The following is a 19,398-nucleotide window of genomic DNA, read 5'->3' as shown; positions in this document are numbered from 1 at the left end:
AGAATCTAGATTTACATTATTTAAGCAATTATTTCACTTTCACATTTGCATTATCCTATCAAGGGCCAAAGAGTGTATTTCCTTGTACTGCATTCATCTTTATAATTCAAATTCACTATTAGCACCCTTCTTCCTTTAGGTCCTAGCTAATCTAATTTGGATCATAAGAGGAATCATATTTGGAAATTCCCCTCTTTCCCTCATGCACATATTTTAATGGCTTAGTGGACCCTGAAAAAGTGAGGATCTATAGTCTTATTAAAGTGTCTTTGTTTTCCCCTTAGACATTTTGGTGAATCCAACTTCTTTCCACCTTATTTTTTATCTTTGGAGTTAGATCTCCCTTATTTACATTAGGTGTTTACCTTGATTTTGTGAACCCAACTTCATCAACTCTTCATTTTGTGGTGTTAGATTGCTCCTTTATTTTTGGTGTTTACCTTATTCTGGTAAACTCAATTTCCTTACCTATTTTATTGGAGTTAAAACTTTCTATATCTCTCTTATTTATATTAAGTGTTTACTTTTCTTTTTGGGATTTTAAACATGTCATTCTTTTGTTATTGCATGTCTTTATCATACTTATGATGTTTATGAAAGTTTCTATTGTTGATATTAGATTGAAAAGATTGTTGAAGAAGATTGTGTTTCAATCATTGTTTGTCACTGATGTCAAACCTATAATTTGTTGGTAGGAAAATTGTGTATATGTTTCAAGTACTATCACTTAGTCAATTGATGAGGAAGATATCATCAACAAAATGTAACAAAAGTACCTAGAGGAAAGGTTGAGTTATGATTATGTAATGAAGTACAAGGATCAATTAAGATAATAAAAACATAATGTATTAATGATCTACTTGAGGATACAAAATGCATAACTACACTTAGAAAGTTTAGAAGAACAAGTTTTAAAAAGTTCATTTGCCAAGCTTGACCAAGTGGATAGTAGGTGCTAAGCAAAGTTAGTTCAAGCTGAGCAAAAATTCAATTAGATTTGAGTGAAAATAAATTCTAGTGGATGTCAAGTAATTTTTAGTTGATGTCGAGCACTAGTAAAATCTAGTTGATGCTGAGTGATTTTATAGTTGATGTTGAGTGATGTAGTATGTGCTAAGAAATAGAATATTAATAATGCTATGGTGTTTCATTATGAAAAAGATCAAAGATTCACCAAATAAAAGCCAGCAGATTTATTTTCTTAGAACTTGTGAATTAGGAGGAAGATAAGATTGATGAGCCAGTGGCACCGAATCCTATGTAAACTATTTTGGAAGTGAATTCAAATGGATTCTAAGAGAAGTTTCTAGAGAAGACAAGATATGGGTTAGATACAGTGTATCCTACCTAATCCATCTAAAACCCTAATTTAGATGATGGATAATGAGTGGGAAAATTTTCTAATTCTCTATATATAGGAATGTCTAGTCATGAAGCAAAAGAGTTAGAGAGTTTGATGCAAGAATCTAATAAGGAGAAGGAGAAAGGGGTTTTGCTTCATCAAGTGACCCAAAAGAAGAGTCTACAATGGCATATTAAGCAAAAAGGCTTAAGAGGATGAATTCTTGAAGGTGAACAAGTTGTTAGAGCTACAAAGAATGGAAGCCAAGTATATTTGAGGATTGAACAGAGATTTGTAATCTATAAGTAAGGTTGTAAGTTGTATCAAATCAAAGCTCTGTTGTTTCTTTCTAACAATTGTATTAGTCTAGGGTAAATCCTTCGGAGTAAAGTTGACTTAAAAGCCATTGGAAAATCCTTTAACAAGGTGGCATTCCAAGTGAATGGCCTAAAATCCTCTAACAAGGCTCACTTTTAACAGAGTGACTGAAATTCCTTACCTATTTCACATTTAATAATGTGTATTGTAACCTTTAATAGGGTAGGCTTTTAACAAGGCATCACTTCAAAAGAGTGAAAAAGGAGTAGCATGTTACTCATAGTTTTTTCCAAATTGGGTTTCCACATTAAATCATTGTGTCAAATGTATTGATGGATGTGTTGTGTTTCATGTTTTACATTTTTGCAAGTTGATTTGATAGTAACATATAAGTTTTAGTTGATACGCAATGAATGCATGCATGGGTATGAATGTTTTATGGGTTCACTGAATTGTGAAAAGTTTTATTTGTACATTTAGACCTTGAATAATTGATTCAACCACCCCCCCCACCCCCCCCCCCCCCCCCCCCCCTTTGAATTCCAACAATTGGTATTAGAGCCATCTACTTAAGAGGATTAGTTTTAAGGTCTAGAAGCACAAAGATCAAGATGTCAAAAAGAGAAGTACCCAAGGTCAATAGAGATAACTTTTTTGCATGGAAAAGTTTGATGAAGCTACACCTTGGAGGACTTGTAGATCATGTACAATCTTGCATTTTAGTGGAGCATTTTGATCCAGTAGGAGCCCTAACTATTGAAGATATGAAGAAAAAGAAAGAACACAATCAAACGATGTTGGAGATTGCCTTTGCCCTAAGCTATGTCAAATTTGATGATATCAAAGGACTTGATAGTGCAAAGAAGATGTGGGATGCCCTAACCACCATCTATGGATGAGACAAAAATGTTGAAAGAGCCAAGTCAAAGAGTCTCAGAGGTAAGTTTGATGACATGAGAATGGAAGAAGGTAAGAATATTGCTCAATATGTTGCTAGAATAAAGGAAGTTATTATATGTGCAATAAAAGGTGCTAGTGGTAAAATAGATGATGATACTATGCTAAGAAAATCCTTGAGGACATTACTACCTATTTATGTCATTAGAGTTCCTGCAATCCAAGAGTTAAAATGTATACTAAGAAATGATCTAACCCTTGAAGGTTTGGTAGGTAGACTCACTATTTTTGAGCTATCTAATTTTGACAACTATAAACCAGAGAGTATTGAATTAGCTTTCAAAAAAAAGTTGCTATTAAAAGATTCTGAGGAGGTAAAGTAGAAGAAGAAGAAAAGAAAGATAAAATATGTATCTAGTGACAACAACATAGATGAAGAAGACATCAAACAATTGGAAGCATTGTTGGCAAGAAGATTTCACAGAGGAAAAGGCAAGTTCAAAGCTAAGTTACTCATCATTTGTTTCAATTGCAATGAAGTTGGTCATATTATTGTAAGATGTACACATAAGAAGAGTTACAAAGAAGGAAACAAGCACACAAATAGAAGATAAGATGATGGTAGAGACTACAGAGACAAAGGCAAGAAGTCATGCTATATTACTGATGAACATGACTCTAATGAACATGATGATAAAATAGTATATGTTGCAATGAAGGATGAATCTAATGAGGATAAGAAAACTTCACTTGTGACTTGTGACTTGTGTGAACAAGAATGATAAATGGATTATTGATAGTGGATGCTCACATCACATGACTGGAGACAAAAGTAAGTTCATTACCTTAACTTGTTATGATGAAAATAGTGTAAGGTTTGGTAATGATGCACCATGTTTAATAAAAGGAAAAGGGTCTATCAAACTCATAGACAAGATTTCATGTGAAAATGCTTACTATGTTGAAGGATTGAATTATCACTTGCTATGTGTGTCATAGTTGAATAATTTGGGATGCAAAGTTTGTTAGTGTAAATAATTAATTATTAATTATTTATTCTATTTATTTAAGCTTACTTAGGTAAATGCATTTATTTAATATTTTGTATTTAATGCATGTAGTGGTTAGTTGTTGACAAAACGGGAGTTTGTTCCCTTCTAGCATGTTCCACCTTTTGTGGATGTGTGCTAAGGTGTCATCCTTATTTTCTACCACCTTTCAGCTTGTTTTACAAGCTTCCATGAGCTCTTTATAAGTGGGCTCCCTCATTATATTTTCATAATATATTTTCATTGTAAATACATTTCTTCTTGTGTTTGCACATATTGTTTCTCATGTCTATTTAGAATTTTTCCATTGCTCCATGCTCTTCCTCACCTTGGCTTCTCTTTGATAGGTTCTCACATGCAGGTGATCTTGGGTGTCTTCAGAGTTGGCTTTTATCAACTCCAACATGGTATTAGAGCCTTTCTCCTGTTGCTTCATTGAAATTTTTTGAAGCCATGATTTGAAGTCACAAACCCTAGTTTGTTTGTGCATTTTTTCTTCAAATCATGGGAACAGTAATTTTTTGGAGCACTTTCAACCCAAAGGGATGCTGCCATTGGATCCAAAAGGCCATTTGCAGTCAGGATTCATATAAAACTTTTCATTTTTGGAAATAGAGCTCCGAGAGGCAAAAAATTTTTACCCACAGGCCCTTCTGTATGGTCGTACGGATGATCTCAATGATTTTTTTAAAAATATATATATTATTTGGGCACACCGCCCAACTGCCACCACCGTGCCACCACCACGCAGCCCCTAGTAGTGACCCCCAATGGTGCCACCCTCTACACACATAGCCTCGACCGTGGCTCGGGTGTCGCCTATTCCGCCATCTTCGCCGATGGCAACGCCCCTCTACGCTCTGCTTGGCTGGTGGTTTTGCCCAATCTCTACCTCCTATGCCCCCTCCATGCAGCACTAGCTTACTGCCAGTCAGCATTTTTCTTTTGCTTTAGTGCTTATGATAGCTGATACGTGGTAGGGGCTGCCACATGGCACATTGCCACGTGGCTCCTGGCACGTCAACTGCCTGCCACGTGGCATCCATGTGGCATCTTTTTTTATGGCAACAGTCATGTGGCTATCAAATTTAAACCAATGATATGCTGAAATCAGCATGATGTTAGTGTTATATCATCATCCTTGCTTGCACTCTCCTTCAGGGTCATTTTGGACCTACTCTCAATTTTTTAGCCATAACATGAGGATACAGAGGTATTTTTCCGATCCGAAAGAAGCATCGAAAAGCTAGTTCTGATATGGAGACATTGATGTAGGTATTTTTAAGTTTTGATAAATTTTTATTGCCCATTTTTTTAGTTGAATTTTGAAGTCCTATTTTTGACTCCGGTAAGCATATTTTTTGTGTCCCATGCCCATTTTTAAAAAACTTTATATTTCTAGAAAGCTGGTTCTATCACCTTTTCTGAAATGTGGTCCTTTTTTTTTATATTTTGGCCCATGCTCTTTCTATCATATTTTTGGCATTTTTGCTATATGGTGGATATTTTGAGTGTTTTAGGCCCGAGGATCTTTTTTTGGCATTGTTTCCTTTGTTTTAGGCTGTACTTGGTTTTGTATCAGCTTGTTTTCAATTTTGATCATTGTAGCTATCATTTTGAAGCACTTTTATGTATCACACTGAGATAAAGTGTCACTTTTGCATTTTGGAGATCATGAACGTTGTTTTGAGTCAGTTGTACATGCACTATTTTCATAAAGCACCATGGGGGGGATAGTTGTTTGCTATTTTAAGCATTCTCCCTTTATCAAGTGAGTGTCCCTTCCAAAACATTAGCCCATGTAGCATCAATTTGACCATGTCTTTATAGGTGCCTGTACCTTTTCCTCTCTCATCATTCTAGGTTCATTTGCAGGAGACTTTGGCCCACCTTCTCAGTTGCCTGTCATCACACCCCGTCTACATTAAGGGGGGGTTATGTTGTTATTCTAATGCATCCATAGTTCAATGGTTCATTGTTCAGTGGTTGATCCTATGTACAAGGTTGCAGTGGCTAGCTACCTATGCATTTCGGTGAGATGGATCATCTACCATATAAACATGCTCAGTTTGTGCCTTGTTCTTCCATGGAGGTTCTTCAGATCAGCAGTTTGATAGATTTGCAGCTTCTTCATGCTTCAGTGATGCTTCTTCATGATCACTCCTTGTTCCTATTTTAGGGGACAATTTTTTCTAGTTGGAGGCTTCTTCAGTTCTTCACTAGTTTACCTCTTTTGGGGGGAGGGTTTTTCCCACATGGTTTTCTCTCTTTCCTCATTTTACAGAGGTTGCATTCTTTTGCATTGTACATGGGTACTCAACATGGCTTCATTGTTGGGACCCATTCATGCATTTCATCTTAGTTTTGTGAGCTTAAGGCATTTCCCTAAGTTGCACTAAGGGGGGGGGTGTTAGAGTAAATAATTAATTAATTATTATTTATTCTATTTACTTAAGCTTACTTAAGTAAATGCATTTATTTAATATTTTATATTTAATGCATGTAGTGGTTAGTTGTTGACAACACGAGAGTTTGTTCCCTTCTAGCATGTTCCACCTTTTGTGGATGTGTGCTGAGTTGTCATTCTTATATTCTACCACCTTCTAGCTTTTTCTACAAGCTTCCATGAGCTCTTTATAAGCGGGCTCCCTCATTGTATTTTCATAAGACATTTTTATTCTTGTGTTTGCACATATTGTCTCTCATGTCCATTTAGGGTTTTTCCCTTGCTCCATGCTCTTTGTCTCCTTGGCTTCTCTTTGACAGGTTCTCACATTCAAGTGATCTTGGGAATCTTCAAAGTTGGCTTTCATCAACACCAACAAAGTTGAGTTTGAAAATAAAACTGTCAAGATATATGACACAAATGGAAACTTGATTGGAAAAGGTGATGGAACTAGAAGTAATCTATTATATCTAGCTATAGAAGATGCTACTTGTATTATTGCAAAATTTAATGATGTATGGCTTTGGCACAAGAGATTATGTCATGTTAATTTTGATAATCTAATTAGTATCAGTAACATGAAAAGAGTTGGAGGTTTGCCTAAGTTGAAGAAACCTGATAATATAACATGCAAATAATGTTAGCTAGGCAAGATGACAAAGTCAAGCTTTAAAAGTAAAGCTTATGCCTCTAAAGAAATACTAGAAATTATTCATACTAACTTGTGTGGACCTATTGAAGTGAAAAGCTACAAAGAAGATAATTACATAATGCTATTTGTTGATGATTACTCTAGGATGATGACAGTCATGTTTCTAAAACTAAAATCTGATGCTTTTCAAATGTTAAGGTGGTACTTGGCAAGAGTTGAAAAAGAAACAAGTAAAAGTCTAAAATGCTTGAGATCAGATAGAGGAGAAGAATTCACTTCAAATGAGTTTGAGATATTCTATAATGACAGAAGAATCAAAAGATAGACATCTACACCTAGGACTCCTCCACAAAATGAAATTGCTAAAAGAAGAAATAGGTCTATATAGGACTATGCCAAAACACTTATGATGGAGAAGAATGTTGATCTAAAATACTGGAGAGAAGCTATAAGTATTATTGTATATACTTTGAACCATGTGCAAGTCAAGAAAGGTACTCATTCAACACCTTTTTGACTATGGTATGGACATCCACCTAATGTGAAATACTTTAAAGTATTTGGAAGCAAATGTTATATTCTTAAAGATTTTAGGAGTGGAAAGTTTGATGCAAAAAGTGAAGAAGGTATATTCCTTGGTTACTCCATAAGAAGTAAAGCTTACAAGTGTTTAAATGCTAACACAAACAAAATTGTGGAAATTGAAAATGTAAATTTTGATGAGTTTATAGAGTATATGAGGTTGAACCTACAAATGAACTAGAAGAATACAAATCATTTGTATACTTCTATGAAGGAATGCTTGCTAAATAAAATGCTATAAATCAAGTTTCAAACCAACAAAAAGTCTCAATAATTGCCAAGTCACAACCTATGAATGTCGAGTTACATTCAGGAACTGAGCTGCATTTAGATGTCAAGTTGTAGAGTGAAGAAAATGTACATGCTGATTCTGAGAGCAACATACATGAAAGAGATGCTAAAATACCTAACAGAGATGTACATAGTGACAATAAAATAGAGACAAAATGTAGTTACAAGAACTAAACCAAGATTGTCTGAATATATCAAAAGACATCATTTGAATATATCAAAAGACATCATCCTACAGATCAAATTATTGGAGACAAAGATGCAAGGTCAATGACAAGAAATAGATTGAGAAGTGAATCATGCATGTTAAGCATGAAGTAACCTAAGACAATGAAAGATGCACTAGAAGATGATTATTGGTACAAGGCTATGGAAGAAGAAATTCAACAAATAAAGAAGAACAAGATGTGGAGTCTAGTTCCTACACCAGAAGACAAAAATGTGATTGGCACCAAATGAGTATTCAAAAACAAGCTAGATGAGAATGGTGAAGTGACAAGGAACAAAGCAAGACTAGTTTACAAAGGATATGCACAAGAAGAAGGAATTAAGTATTGTGAGACATTTGCCCCTATTGAAAGAATGGAAAGAGAGAGAATGTTGATTGCTTATGCTACATTCAAAGGTTTCAAAGTCTATCAGATTGATGTTAAGTCTACATTTCTAAATGACGTACTAGAAGAGGAGGTCTACATAGAATAGACAAAAGGTTTTGTTGATAAAAATAATAAGAACATGGTATGTAGACTACACAAAGCCTTATATGGATTAAAATAAGCACCAAGAGTATGATATTAGAGACTTCATACTTATCTTGTGAAGATCGAATTTGAAAGGACTGGTGATAATAGCAATTTGTACATGAAGATAGATAAGGACAAAGGTATACTATTATCTAAAATATTTGTTGATGATATCATATTTGGAGGACAAGATGTTTTGTGTAAGGACTTTGCAAATCAATTGAAGGAAGAATTTCAAATGTCAATGTTTAGAGACATCAAATTCTTTGTGGAACTACAAGTATATTAGATGAAATATGGCATATTTATTACTCAGTCAAAATATGTCAAAGAGATATTGAAGACATTTGGACTAGAGGATTCCAAACCAATAAGTACACCTATGGTGACAACACTCAAGCTATCAAGGAATGATAATTTAGCTTAGGTAAATCAAACATTATACAGATCCATGATTGGAAAACTGTAATATGTAGTACGCAACAAACTTGCTATTGCATTAGTTGTGGGAATAGTTGCAAGATTCTTTGCTAATCTTAGAAAAAACCACTTGATGGTTGTAAAGAGAATAATAAGATACTTGAAAGGAATAGAAAAAATTTGTTTATACTATAAGAAGAATGAAAAGTTTGAACTGAGAACCTACACTAATGCTGATTGGGCTAGAAACATTGATGATAGAAAAAATACCAGTAGAGAAGCATTCTTCTTAGGTAAAAGACCAGTTACATGGACTAGCAAGAAGCAGAGTTGTATTTCCCAATCTACTATTGAAGCAGAGTATGTTGTTATTTCTATTAACTACACAAACATTGTATGGATCAAACAAATACTTAAGGGAATGAAGGAAGAAATCACAGAACTAATGACACTCTATTGTGATAATACAAGTGCTATCAATATTGTTAAGTTTCAAGATTTGCACCCTACTGAATTGGCAATGTTCAGTAATCCTTAATTAACATGGGAGTCATTTCATTACATGAGACTGGATAATGAAATGAAACCTCTGGATTCTAGGCTAGCTCCTATTATATCTTTTAGTGAAACACTCTAAAACTTAATGAAAACTTAGAGGGAAAAGGTAAGAAAGTGCAGAAAATAAACCTAAAACCTAAAACTTAAACTAAGAAAAGATGTGATACACCAAAAGTTACTATGAAGATGCAACACACATGTAACAAAGAGGATTATAGTTCTATGAAATGCAGATGAAGCACATTTTCTTGTAAAGGCTTGCACAAGTGATTTATGATAAGGTTTCAAAACTGAAATAAAAAAAGAGGATAAATTACTATCTCACTTTGACTAATTTCACCTATAAACACATATCATAACCTACAAGTAGACTTACTTTTCCACAAAAAGGTGCTAGAATGAGACAGAAAACAAGGAATAATGTAAAAAATTCACAGTTTAACTTATCAAATCATTTAAAACACACACAGAATTTGTAGAAAGGAAAAAGAACTTGACAATTTACTTCATAGAGTATAATCACACTGCTGTCACTAGCATTATTTCTTCAAAATGTTGAATTACAAACTCTGTAACAAAGCTCAAGACTTCAAAGATGTCTCCAAACTCAGTCATAAAATTAGAACTCCCTTATCAATGGGTTAGAAAACTCATTAAGTACAATGCCCAATTGTTTGGGTTGCATGAAGAAAGATAGCCTAGAAAAGAGGTACTGGAAACTTCTAAATAATGATCTTTTGCTCAAAAAACTCCACTCATTCATAAAGAACACTATGACTCACCTTCCATTGTCCACAAAATGCTCAAACTAGTCATAAAGACCCCCAAACTGACTTAGCAAAGTCAAAATCCGACCTCTTATATTCCATGCATATGTTTCCTAACTATTTTCAATCTTAAAGACCATGACATGAATATAAAATGACTCATCTTTTGCATTAAACATAGAAAAATATCTAATGACTTATAATTACGTCATTAAAATATTTCTCTTTTACAGTAATAATTATGCAAAAGAAATGATTTAAAATAATGTTCTTGCATTTTGAATAAAATAATATTAAATGATTAGAATTAATCATTTAAATACTATTTTCTTTGTTATAACTATGCAAAATAGCAAGTACATTATTAACTTTACAAAGCTTCTAAGACATTAATAAAACTTGCAACCTCACTCATCGCAAATACAATTTTTTTTAAAAGGATGTAAAATCCCATGAAAAAAAATCATGGACTGCAAATGGAAATTCATTTTTAAAGAGGGTATGAATATTTCGATTACCCTAAAATGAGTTCATTTTATCTTGTTTGTTTTGGAGTTCTGGAAGCTATAGGATGAGGGTTTCAAGTCTGAAGAGGTCATTTTATCTGGATTTTTCCCTGCTTATTGCTTGGTCTTTGAATTATTTTCATTTTCCCATGACTGTGCACCTTCCATTGTAGCCACAGAGGTAAGAATTTAGATTTGCTAAATCTGATATTGTCATGAACGATAATGAAATTTGTAACTACTGAAAGTGTAGTTTCTCTGATGTAGTCGATCTTCTCCTTGCTTTGACAGATTAAGGTTTTTTGTTTTTGGTATTTCCCTAGCTGGAAATGAAGATGTAAAATCTTTGTCTGTTGACTGTGGACATTAAATCTCTACTAAATCTTATTGCATGGGCTCCTATTTGTATTTGGATGTCGTAATGGAAAATACTGTTGAAAATCTTTCATTTTTTTGCTATGTTAACCTCAAGCTTTGATTTTTTTATTACTGAGATAAAGCTCAATTTCTTTGTTGTTTTTTAACTGTGGGTATTTGTTGATATTGATTTACTGCTGTTATAAGTTGGAAACAAGCTCTGGTGACTTGAATAGTTTCTACTTCGATGTTCCCATATACATGACTTGCTGCTTCAGATAATGAAGACCCTCTTGTGTGACAACTCTGTAGTAAGGATCCATTTCCTTCGTTAATCATTTCATAACCCAGCAATAAACATTTTAAATCAAAAAATTTGCAATAGTCAAAGGTGAATGGTGGCTTGCTGATATTGATTTTTTGTATGACACATTCCAATCTACATTTTTGCATATGGGTTTTGTTAAAAACAAGTTCTGGCAATTACATTTCATTTTTAACAAAACCCGGTAATTTCTCCTGTAACTTTTTAGCCAATCTTCATTGTCATTAATGAATTTGAAATACATGTTGCTATTTCTGAATCTTACTAGTTTGTTTAACTACCATGATGATATTTTTTGTATGTAGTCTTTGAGGATAGAAATAATGACAACTCTGTGACGTGGTTACTAGAACATTTGCTGGAGATGTTTATTTGATTTCACATGCCATCTTATCTTCAAGTGTAGAGCATGCTTTTAACTTTGAGAAAACATTATTGCTAACCTTCTTGTGTAGAACGAATCAGCAACTTCATTATGTTTCAAACCCCTTTGCAGGTTGCTCAGTTTAAAGTTATATGCATAATCAAATAACATCTTTTTATGGTTCCACCAAATGATATTTTTTCATTCATCCTCCACTAAAAGCTTCATATTACCACGCCATAAGCCAATTGAGGCATTTTTATAAATGTAGCAAGTGACCAATTTGAAAAAAAATTTGCAATTATGTTTTTCATTTTTAACAAAAACCCGATTCAATTCATTGAGAACTCCAACAATCAATATGTGGTCTATGTGTTTCCAATTGCAAAGCATCACTGACCAAGTTTGAGTGAATAATTTCCCAACCTCAACTGACTGTAAAAGCATATTAGAGGCATCCATCTTCAAGACAACAAAATCCTTTATATAGTTTTCACTAACCATTGTACCCTCAAAATTTTTCTGAACCCCATCAGATGCAAGAATATTCACTTGGGCTATAACTTAGTTGCTGTTGGGATTTCTTTAAAAGAGCATTCCAGTCACATGATAATTTGTTACAACATAACCTTGTTCATCTTGTGTCTACCTTCTGAGATTTTGTCAACATACTTTCCAGTGGCATGTTTAGCTTTGCAATAAAAACTCCTTGCTTCTTAGCATTGATTGAAATATTTTCCGTTACTTTTCTCTCATGCTTTATTGTAGCAAGTACACTCTTGCAATCTATGATGTTAATCATTATTTATTCGTTGAAATCCTACATCATAGTATTCTGTGAGGTTCAAGCATGGGCTCTTGACACTCACAAATAACCTTTATTTCTTTATTTTGATTTGTTTACTCTTGTAATGAAATGCATCAAAAAATAGAGTATATGTTGTAGAGATAGGCAGTCATTGCTTAGATCCTTCGGGATCTAACATTAGTTGTTTTCATATTTTTTGTAGTTGCTTGAGATCACGGAGCTCGGAGCTATATGAGTGCGCCAAATAGAGGGTGCATAACCAGTCAAAGCAATAGGAAATGACTAATTACCTATACTCCTCTTTATTTCTTTCATTCATATGTATCTGTTCATGTATTTCCTTATGAAAGAAATTTAATACAGTGAGCTATACTCACGGCTTGTGTGAGACTTTTTCCTGTTCAATATATCATTTCATTTCATTGTTTGAAAACATCAATGTATAAAAGACATTTCTATTGCTTGAATGAAATGAAAAGCATTTTTGTATTTTCACTGCATGTATACTTAAAATTTTACACATGTGCAAAATTTTAGTAACATTTTTGGCAACTTCTGATGTATGTCTGCTTTCTTGACATTTGACCAGTGTTTGAATTGTTCTTGTTCCTTGGGCATAGAGTCTAATAATGCAATCCTAGCACCTAAACCTGACACAAAGTGACTTCTAAAGTTGTTGGTTCAATTTTGAATGTATGTTCGTCAATTTAATAAGACTGAAATTTTTTATTAAATTGATGGGTATGCAAGGTCAAAACTCAAGTATCAACTTTAGAAGTTGCACCATCATAGTCGACCATTATTTGGCATATGTGTAAATGTATGGACTTGAATGAATGCATGTATGCAATGTATGCATGCATATGCAGATATGTATAGCCAGACATATTTTAGTGTCAGCGATATGTATGTGTGTATGTGTGCATATGTGAGATATGTGCATTCATTTAAACACACATATCTATGCATGTGTGAATGAAATGAATGGGTATGACTACAAAACAACATAAACCAGCAACTAAACTAGACTAGACTACCAAATCAAAACAAAATAGAAAACTAAACTAAACTAAAAATACAGACACACTTATTGAAAACAGGGATAACTAACCTATTATATACAAGGTAAGACTAAAAATCATACCTCAAAAAATGGTTTGAGGTGGATCCCATTCATGAGGATCGATAGTATGTCTCCTTCCATGGTAGCCAGCTAGTAGGCATTATGTTGTCTATAATCAGCAATCTGAAACGGTCCAGCCCACATATGATCAAATTTATTGTGTTGGCCTGGCCTGCTCTTCAAAACATCCCATTTTAGTACCATGTCACCAACATGGAACTCCTGAAATTGAGCTCTTTTGTCAAAGCTCTTCTTGATCTGCATTTGCTGATACTCCATGGTTTCCATGGCTTTTTTCCTTGTTTCCTCCAACTCCATCAGCTGGGTGCACCGCACTGAAATAGGGTCACTCTTCTCAAATAAAACTAATTGTGTAGCAAGGTCAAGTGCAGGTAATTATGTCTCTATAAAAAATTTGGCTTCTTTCCCATACACTAGCCTATAAGGCAAGTTTCCAATAACTTGCTTTGGAGTAATCCTGTCAACCCATAAGGCGGCTTTCAGCTTTGAATGCCAACCTCTCTTGTTCTCTTGCAAGTTGCGTTTGATAATCCTTATAAGATTCTTATTTGAAGATTCAGCCAATCCATTACCTTGTGGGTAATAATTTGAGCTAGTACTCAGATAAATCCCATGATTAAAGGCCCAATCAATGACTTTCATTCCAATAAAAGCAAGCGCATTATCAGAAATAATGGAATCAGGTACTCCAAACCTGTTCACAATATCATCATAAAAATTCAGTACTACTGTCTCATTTGCATCCTTTAATGCTGTTGCTTTAATCCAGTGTGTGAAATAATCAGTGGCCGTAATAATCCACTTATGACCTACACTAGATGGAGGGCTAATGGGCCCTATAAAATCAACTCCCCGCTTCTAGAAGGGTTGTTCTATTTTGCAAAGGCAAAGGTGGCAACCTCTCTTTTCCTGCAAACATAGCACATTTGATGCATTTTCTGACATGTATATGACAATCCTTGAACAAATCAGGCTAGTAATAGCCTGCTCTTAAAATCTTATAAGTTGTAGTCCTTAGAGAAAAGTTTCCTCCTGAATGACCATCATGAAATTCATGCAATATTTGAGCAATCTCATCTAGATCTACACACCTGAGAAGGACTCCATTGAAGTCTTTCCTATACAAAATCTCATTAATCAACACAAAAGGAATTGATTGCAAGCGATAATATCTTCACTTTGCTTTGTCTAATGTGGCTGGGCATTGACTAGTTTTCAAAAAATACATCATATCCTGTAACCAGCTTGCTGGTTTATCATCATTTCCAGTTGCTCTGATCAACAAAACTGTATTTGCTTGCTCCTCAAGTTTTGCAATGTCCTTAGCTGTAATTTTTTCACATAATCCTTTTCCTCTAACCAGCGTAGTGATCTGAATCTCTACGTCATACTCCATGACATGTGTGATCCAACCAGCTCTCTTCTCATTAAGATCTCTACTCAAGAGGAATTCCTTAACACCTAGGTGTGTGACACGCAAAATAACTTTGTTATGTGTCAGCAAATGTCTAAATTTTTTAAGACTCTTCACAATAGCAAGGACATGTTTTTTGAAAAATTTGTAATGTTGTTCATACTCCTCCAGTCCTTTGCTGAAAAATACAATTGGCTGTTCCAATCCCTCTGCATTTTTTTGTACTAACATAGCTAAAATTACATCATAACTGCCATAGGCATAAAGAATGAAATCCTTACTGAAGTCAAGATTGATTAGGACAGGTGATGATGCTAATGCATTTTTTATGCCCTAAAATTTATCTTTGGCTTCCTTTGTCCATGTGAAAGTTGCATTCTTTTTAAGCATAGCTGTTAAAGGCTTTAGGAGTGCTGCTATATTAGGCAGAAATCTTCGCACAAAATTGATGCGGCCAATGAAACTTTGAAGGCCTTTCTTATGTTGTGGTAAAGGTAGCTCCAAAATCACTGCAACTCATTCAGGGTCCACTGTGATGCCTACCTTTGATATGACATATCCAAGTAACTTTCCCTCATGTAAAGAAAATATACTCTTTTTGGGGTTTAAGGAGATGTCAAACTCTCTACAATGCTCAAAAATATGCCTTAAATGATCTATGTGATCTGCTATTTTTTGTGAGTAAACTATGATATCATCCAAATACACCAAAATAAATTTGTACATCAAATTACTAAAAGCCATCTCCATAGCTTTTTAAAATGTGGCTCCAGCATTAGATAGTCCAAATGGCATTCTTTTGTACACCATTATACCCCATTTTGTTGTGAAAGTTATTTTATACTGGTCCTCTTCTTTGACCAAGATTTGGTTATAACCTGAATAACCATCCAATAAAGAAAACCTCTCAGCCCCTGACATGCACTGTAATATCTGCTCCATGGACGGAAGTGGGTGCCTATCTTTCAACGAGACTATATTCAAGTCTCTAAAATCCACACACAGTTGTAACTCCCCATTCTTCTTCCTTACTAGAACTAGATTGGCAACCCAACTCGTGTGCTTAATAGGAAAAATTATCTTACTTTCAATTAGTCTGAAAACCTCCTTTTGCATCAACGGTTCCAGTTTAGGATTAATTAGCCTTTTCTTTTGCTGCACTAGTTTTGCTGATGATTCCAGCTCTATTGTGTGATGTGCCAATTTTGGGTTAAATCCTTTTAAGTCACTATATTGCCAAGTCAACACATCGCTGAATTCTTGAAACAAATGAAAAAAAACTTCTTTTTCTTCAACTGAATTAACTTTACCAAATTTCAAACATTTACCCAGTGCAATTTCCAGGTCTGCATACTAATTTTCTGTAACCAGCAAGTTAGCCTTTCCAGATTTGAGCTGATCATCTGAATTAAAAATGCTCTCTAGCATTACTAAACCCTTTGGCAAGTTGTTGTTTTTTAACTAGATCACCTTGTCACCATATTGATCCTTATACCTCTGCTGATTAGAATTAGCAAAAACATCTTCTTCCAGCAAAAATTGTAAAATTTGTTCATCATTGTCAAAAACTTGCCAATTAATATCATTATCAAGAACTGAAGGTTTGGTAATGATTTTGATATGTTGCTGATCGGTATGTGCAGACACGTTGTTAACAATATCATACTGGGCTCCTACAGCTGCTAGCCTGTCAGCATGCTGATTTTTGTTTCTAGGGACAGCCAGTATGTTAAATGCATCAAAATGTTCAAGTAAATCCCGAACACGATGTCTATAAGATTTCAAAATATCATTCTCTATAGCATTCAGACATCTAATTTGGTTTACTATTAATTCACTGTCACCATATACCTTTAAACACTTAATGCCATGCTTTCTTGCCCATTCTAACCCTTGGATTAAACCTTCATATTCTGTTGTATTGTTAGTACAAGAAAAATTGAATTTGAAAGTGGCATAATATTTCTCATTATCAGGTGAAATCAACATAACACCCCCACCAGCACCTTGTCTACCTCTCGAACCATCGAAAAAAATGCTCCATAACTGATCTTTGGACTTTGTTGACTGACCTACTGGTTTGACCAAAGCTGGAATGACCTCATTTTGTTCATGAATAATGTAGGTTCCTAAGTTAGCATTTTTCATATGATAATACTGATTTTCAAAAGTTTGACTAGAGGCCCATTCATCAAGAAGAATATCTAGGACATTATAGAGTTGGGTTCGATTTTCAGCTGCTGTATGATACTCCTCCTTATTAAATGCAAGCAGGTTTGCATTAACAGCATTGGGCATATAAGGTTCTATATAATTTTTTGCAAGAAACTCAAATTTAATGGTTACTTTAGTACCATATCTAGTCCTAAAAATCATATGAGATCAATCAGATGAAAAATAACCATCGATCTTTGTTGTAAAGTCCCTAGACAAGAAAATAGCAAAGTATAGAGGTAAATCTATAACATATATATCTTGCTGAATGGAAAAATTAGGACAAGCATGAAGGGTAACACTTGCATCTTTAATCATGCCTATAGTACCTACAGATGTCCCATCAAGTTGAACAACACCCTTTTCAATAGGCTGGCATTTTAGTCCTAACTGGTCAGCGATCTTTTTTGGCATGACAGAGCTTGTAGCTCCACTATCTACCATACAATTATGGACTAATTTATCACCAATGATTAAGGAAAGATAAAATGGATTCCTTTATTACTTTATTTGATTCCTTAGCAGTTTTCTCGCTGTCATCCTTCTTTTCATCAACGTTGGTTAACACCGCCTTTGCTAGTTCATTCATCACCTTTGTGGGATTTGCTTCATCTAAAAGGGCCTTTTGTAGAATATCCGTTTGACCAGGAATAGCCAAAGTCTCCCACATTGACATAGACACGTTCATCTTCTTCATATTCTCCACTATATTGAATGGAGCAGCAAAGTGTGATTTCTGATGTATCTTAGCAACAGCATGTTCTGCTGGTTTGAGAACGGTTTCCTTCGTGATAGGGATGTGAGTGTCTCCCACCATGTTTGTAGCACTTGATGATGGCTCAGTTGTATCAGTAGCTTTACCCTTATTTGTTGTTTGGTCTATTTCAAGAGCTCTTTTCTTAGCTCAGGTATTTGCTGATATTGGTGACTCATTATTGACTACACAAAATTCATTTCTCTGCCAGTTGAGGAAAGTAGTCTCAGGAGTTGGTACATCATGCTACTATTTAGGTGCATCATTTGTGACATTTTGTTGTCTTGCTACTATATTTTGCACCATTAATGCCTGATTTATAACTCCATTTGTGTACGTAGCCTGATTGTGTGGTTTATTACAAGGATAACACCACTCAAAATCTACTGCAAGATTATTCTGTATGGGCACTATGTCTCTAACTGGATTAGCTGAATTGAGGGGAACTAGATCATATGGATGGAAAGGCCTTTGATTAATATTTTTCCTATAACCCATTGCATTGCCCTGAAATGGCAGCCTATTTCCTTGAGGCTGGCCTTGATTTTGTTGTTGATAAGGCAAATTAACAGCTGGAGTCTAATGTTGGTAAGATGCCCTAGGCTGAAATTGTTGTTTCTTTAAATTCACCAGCTCATTACTAAAAGTTTGCATCATAATTTTGATTTTGATCTTGCTATTTTTAATATCCTGCAACTCTAGTGAAGGACCTGTAGTATTTGAAGGGCTTGCCATAGTATTTTCTTGGCCAGGAATAGCAGGTAATGGATTAAATGGCAAGATTACCAATGGCAGATTGGGTTGGATGTCCAAAAAAATGGGCATTGGAGGCCTAGGGGCTATCTTACCAGCTTGGATAAGACTATTTTTGGCTCTAATGGTGATATCATAAGCTTGAGGCAGCGAAACACCTCCCATAGATTGAACCATTACTGAAATATCACTATTTAAACTTCTTAAATAATAAAGAAAAGCATGCTCTTCTAAAGGTCTTACCACAATAGGAATTCTAGTCCAAGTCCTCTAAAACCGGCTACTAAAATCCATCATCTGTTCTTGTGGTGCACACTTAATAGTTGAGAGCTACTCCACAAGTGACAAAAATTCTAACTTATCCTCAAAATGTCTTGTTAAAGCATCACCCAAAGCATCCCATGAGCCTATAGAACCAATAGCTAGGCTTCTAAACCGTTGAAGTGCTTTTCCTTTTAATGATGCTACTAGTAGCTTAGTAGCTACATCCTCCTCTGTAACATGGTGTACGTTGCATAAAGTTGCAACATCTCTTATGTGCTCATATGTTGTAGTCTGATGTTCTCCTGTGAAATCAGGAAAACTCTTCAATGCAGCCAGTGGTATATCATGATGTTGTGCAAAATTCAAGGGACTCCCTTGATTAAAAGGCACAAAAGCATATGCCCTCGCCATTGGAAGAGGGTGTTGCACA

The 19,398-nt window shown here is 34.7% G+C and overlaps 1 protein-coding gene across 1 annotated transcript; it reads right to left on the bottom strand.

Moving 5' to 3' along the window:
- Nucleotides 1–13,638: 13,638 nt before the first annotated feature.
- LOC149579898 (uncharacterized) lies at nt 13,639–17,873 on the bottom strand. Its single transcript, XM_089802687.1, has 5 exons — nt 17,703–17,873; nt 16,557–17,239; nt 14,796–15,233; nt 14,011–14,263; nt 13,639–13,899 (listed from the first exon to the last, which is right to left on the bottom strand). The coding sequence occupies exons 1-5, from the start codon at nt 17,871–17,873 to the stop codon at nt 13,639–13,641; spliced, it is 1,806 nt and encodes a 601-aa protein (XP_089658813.1).
- Nucleotides 17,874–19,398: the final 1,525 nt, after the last annotated feature.

Source organism: Cupressus sempervirens, chromosome 1 (assembly GCF_028749045.1).
Source record: "Cupressus sempervirens isolate cs-2001-9-10 chromosome 1, ASM2874904v1, whole genome shotgun sequence".
Classification (NCBI taxonomy): domain Eukaryota; kingdom Viridiplantae; phylum Streptophyta; class Pinopsida; order Cupressales; family Cupressaceae; genus Cupressus; species Cupressus sempervirens.
Note: the sequence above shows the minus strand (reverse complement) of the source record. Positions and strands in the feature narration are given on the sequence as shown.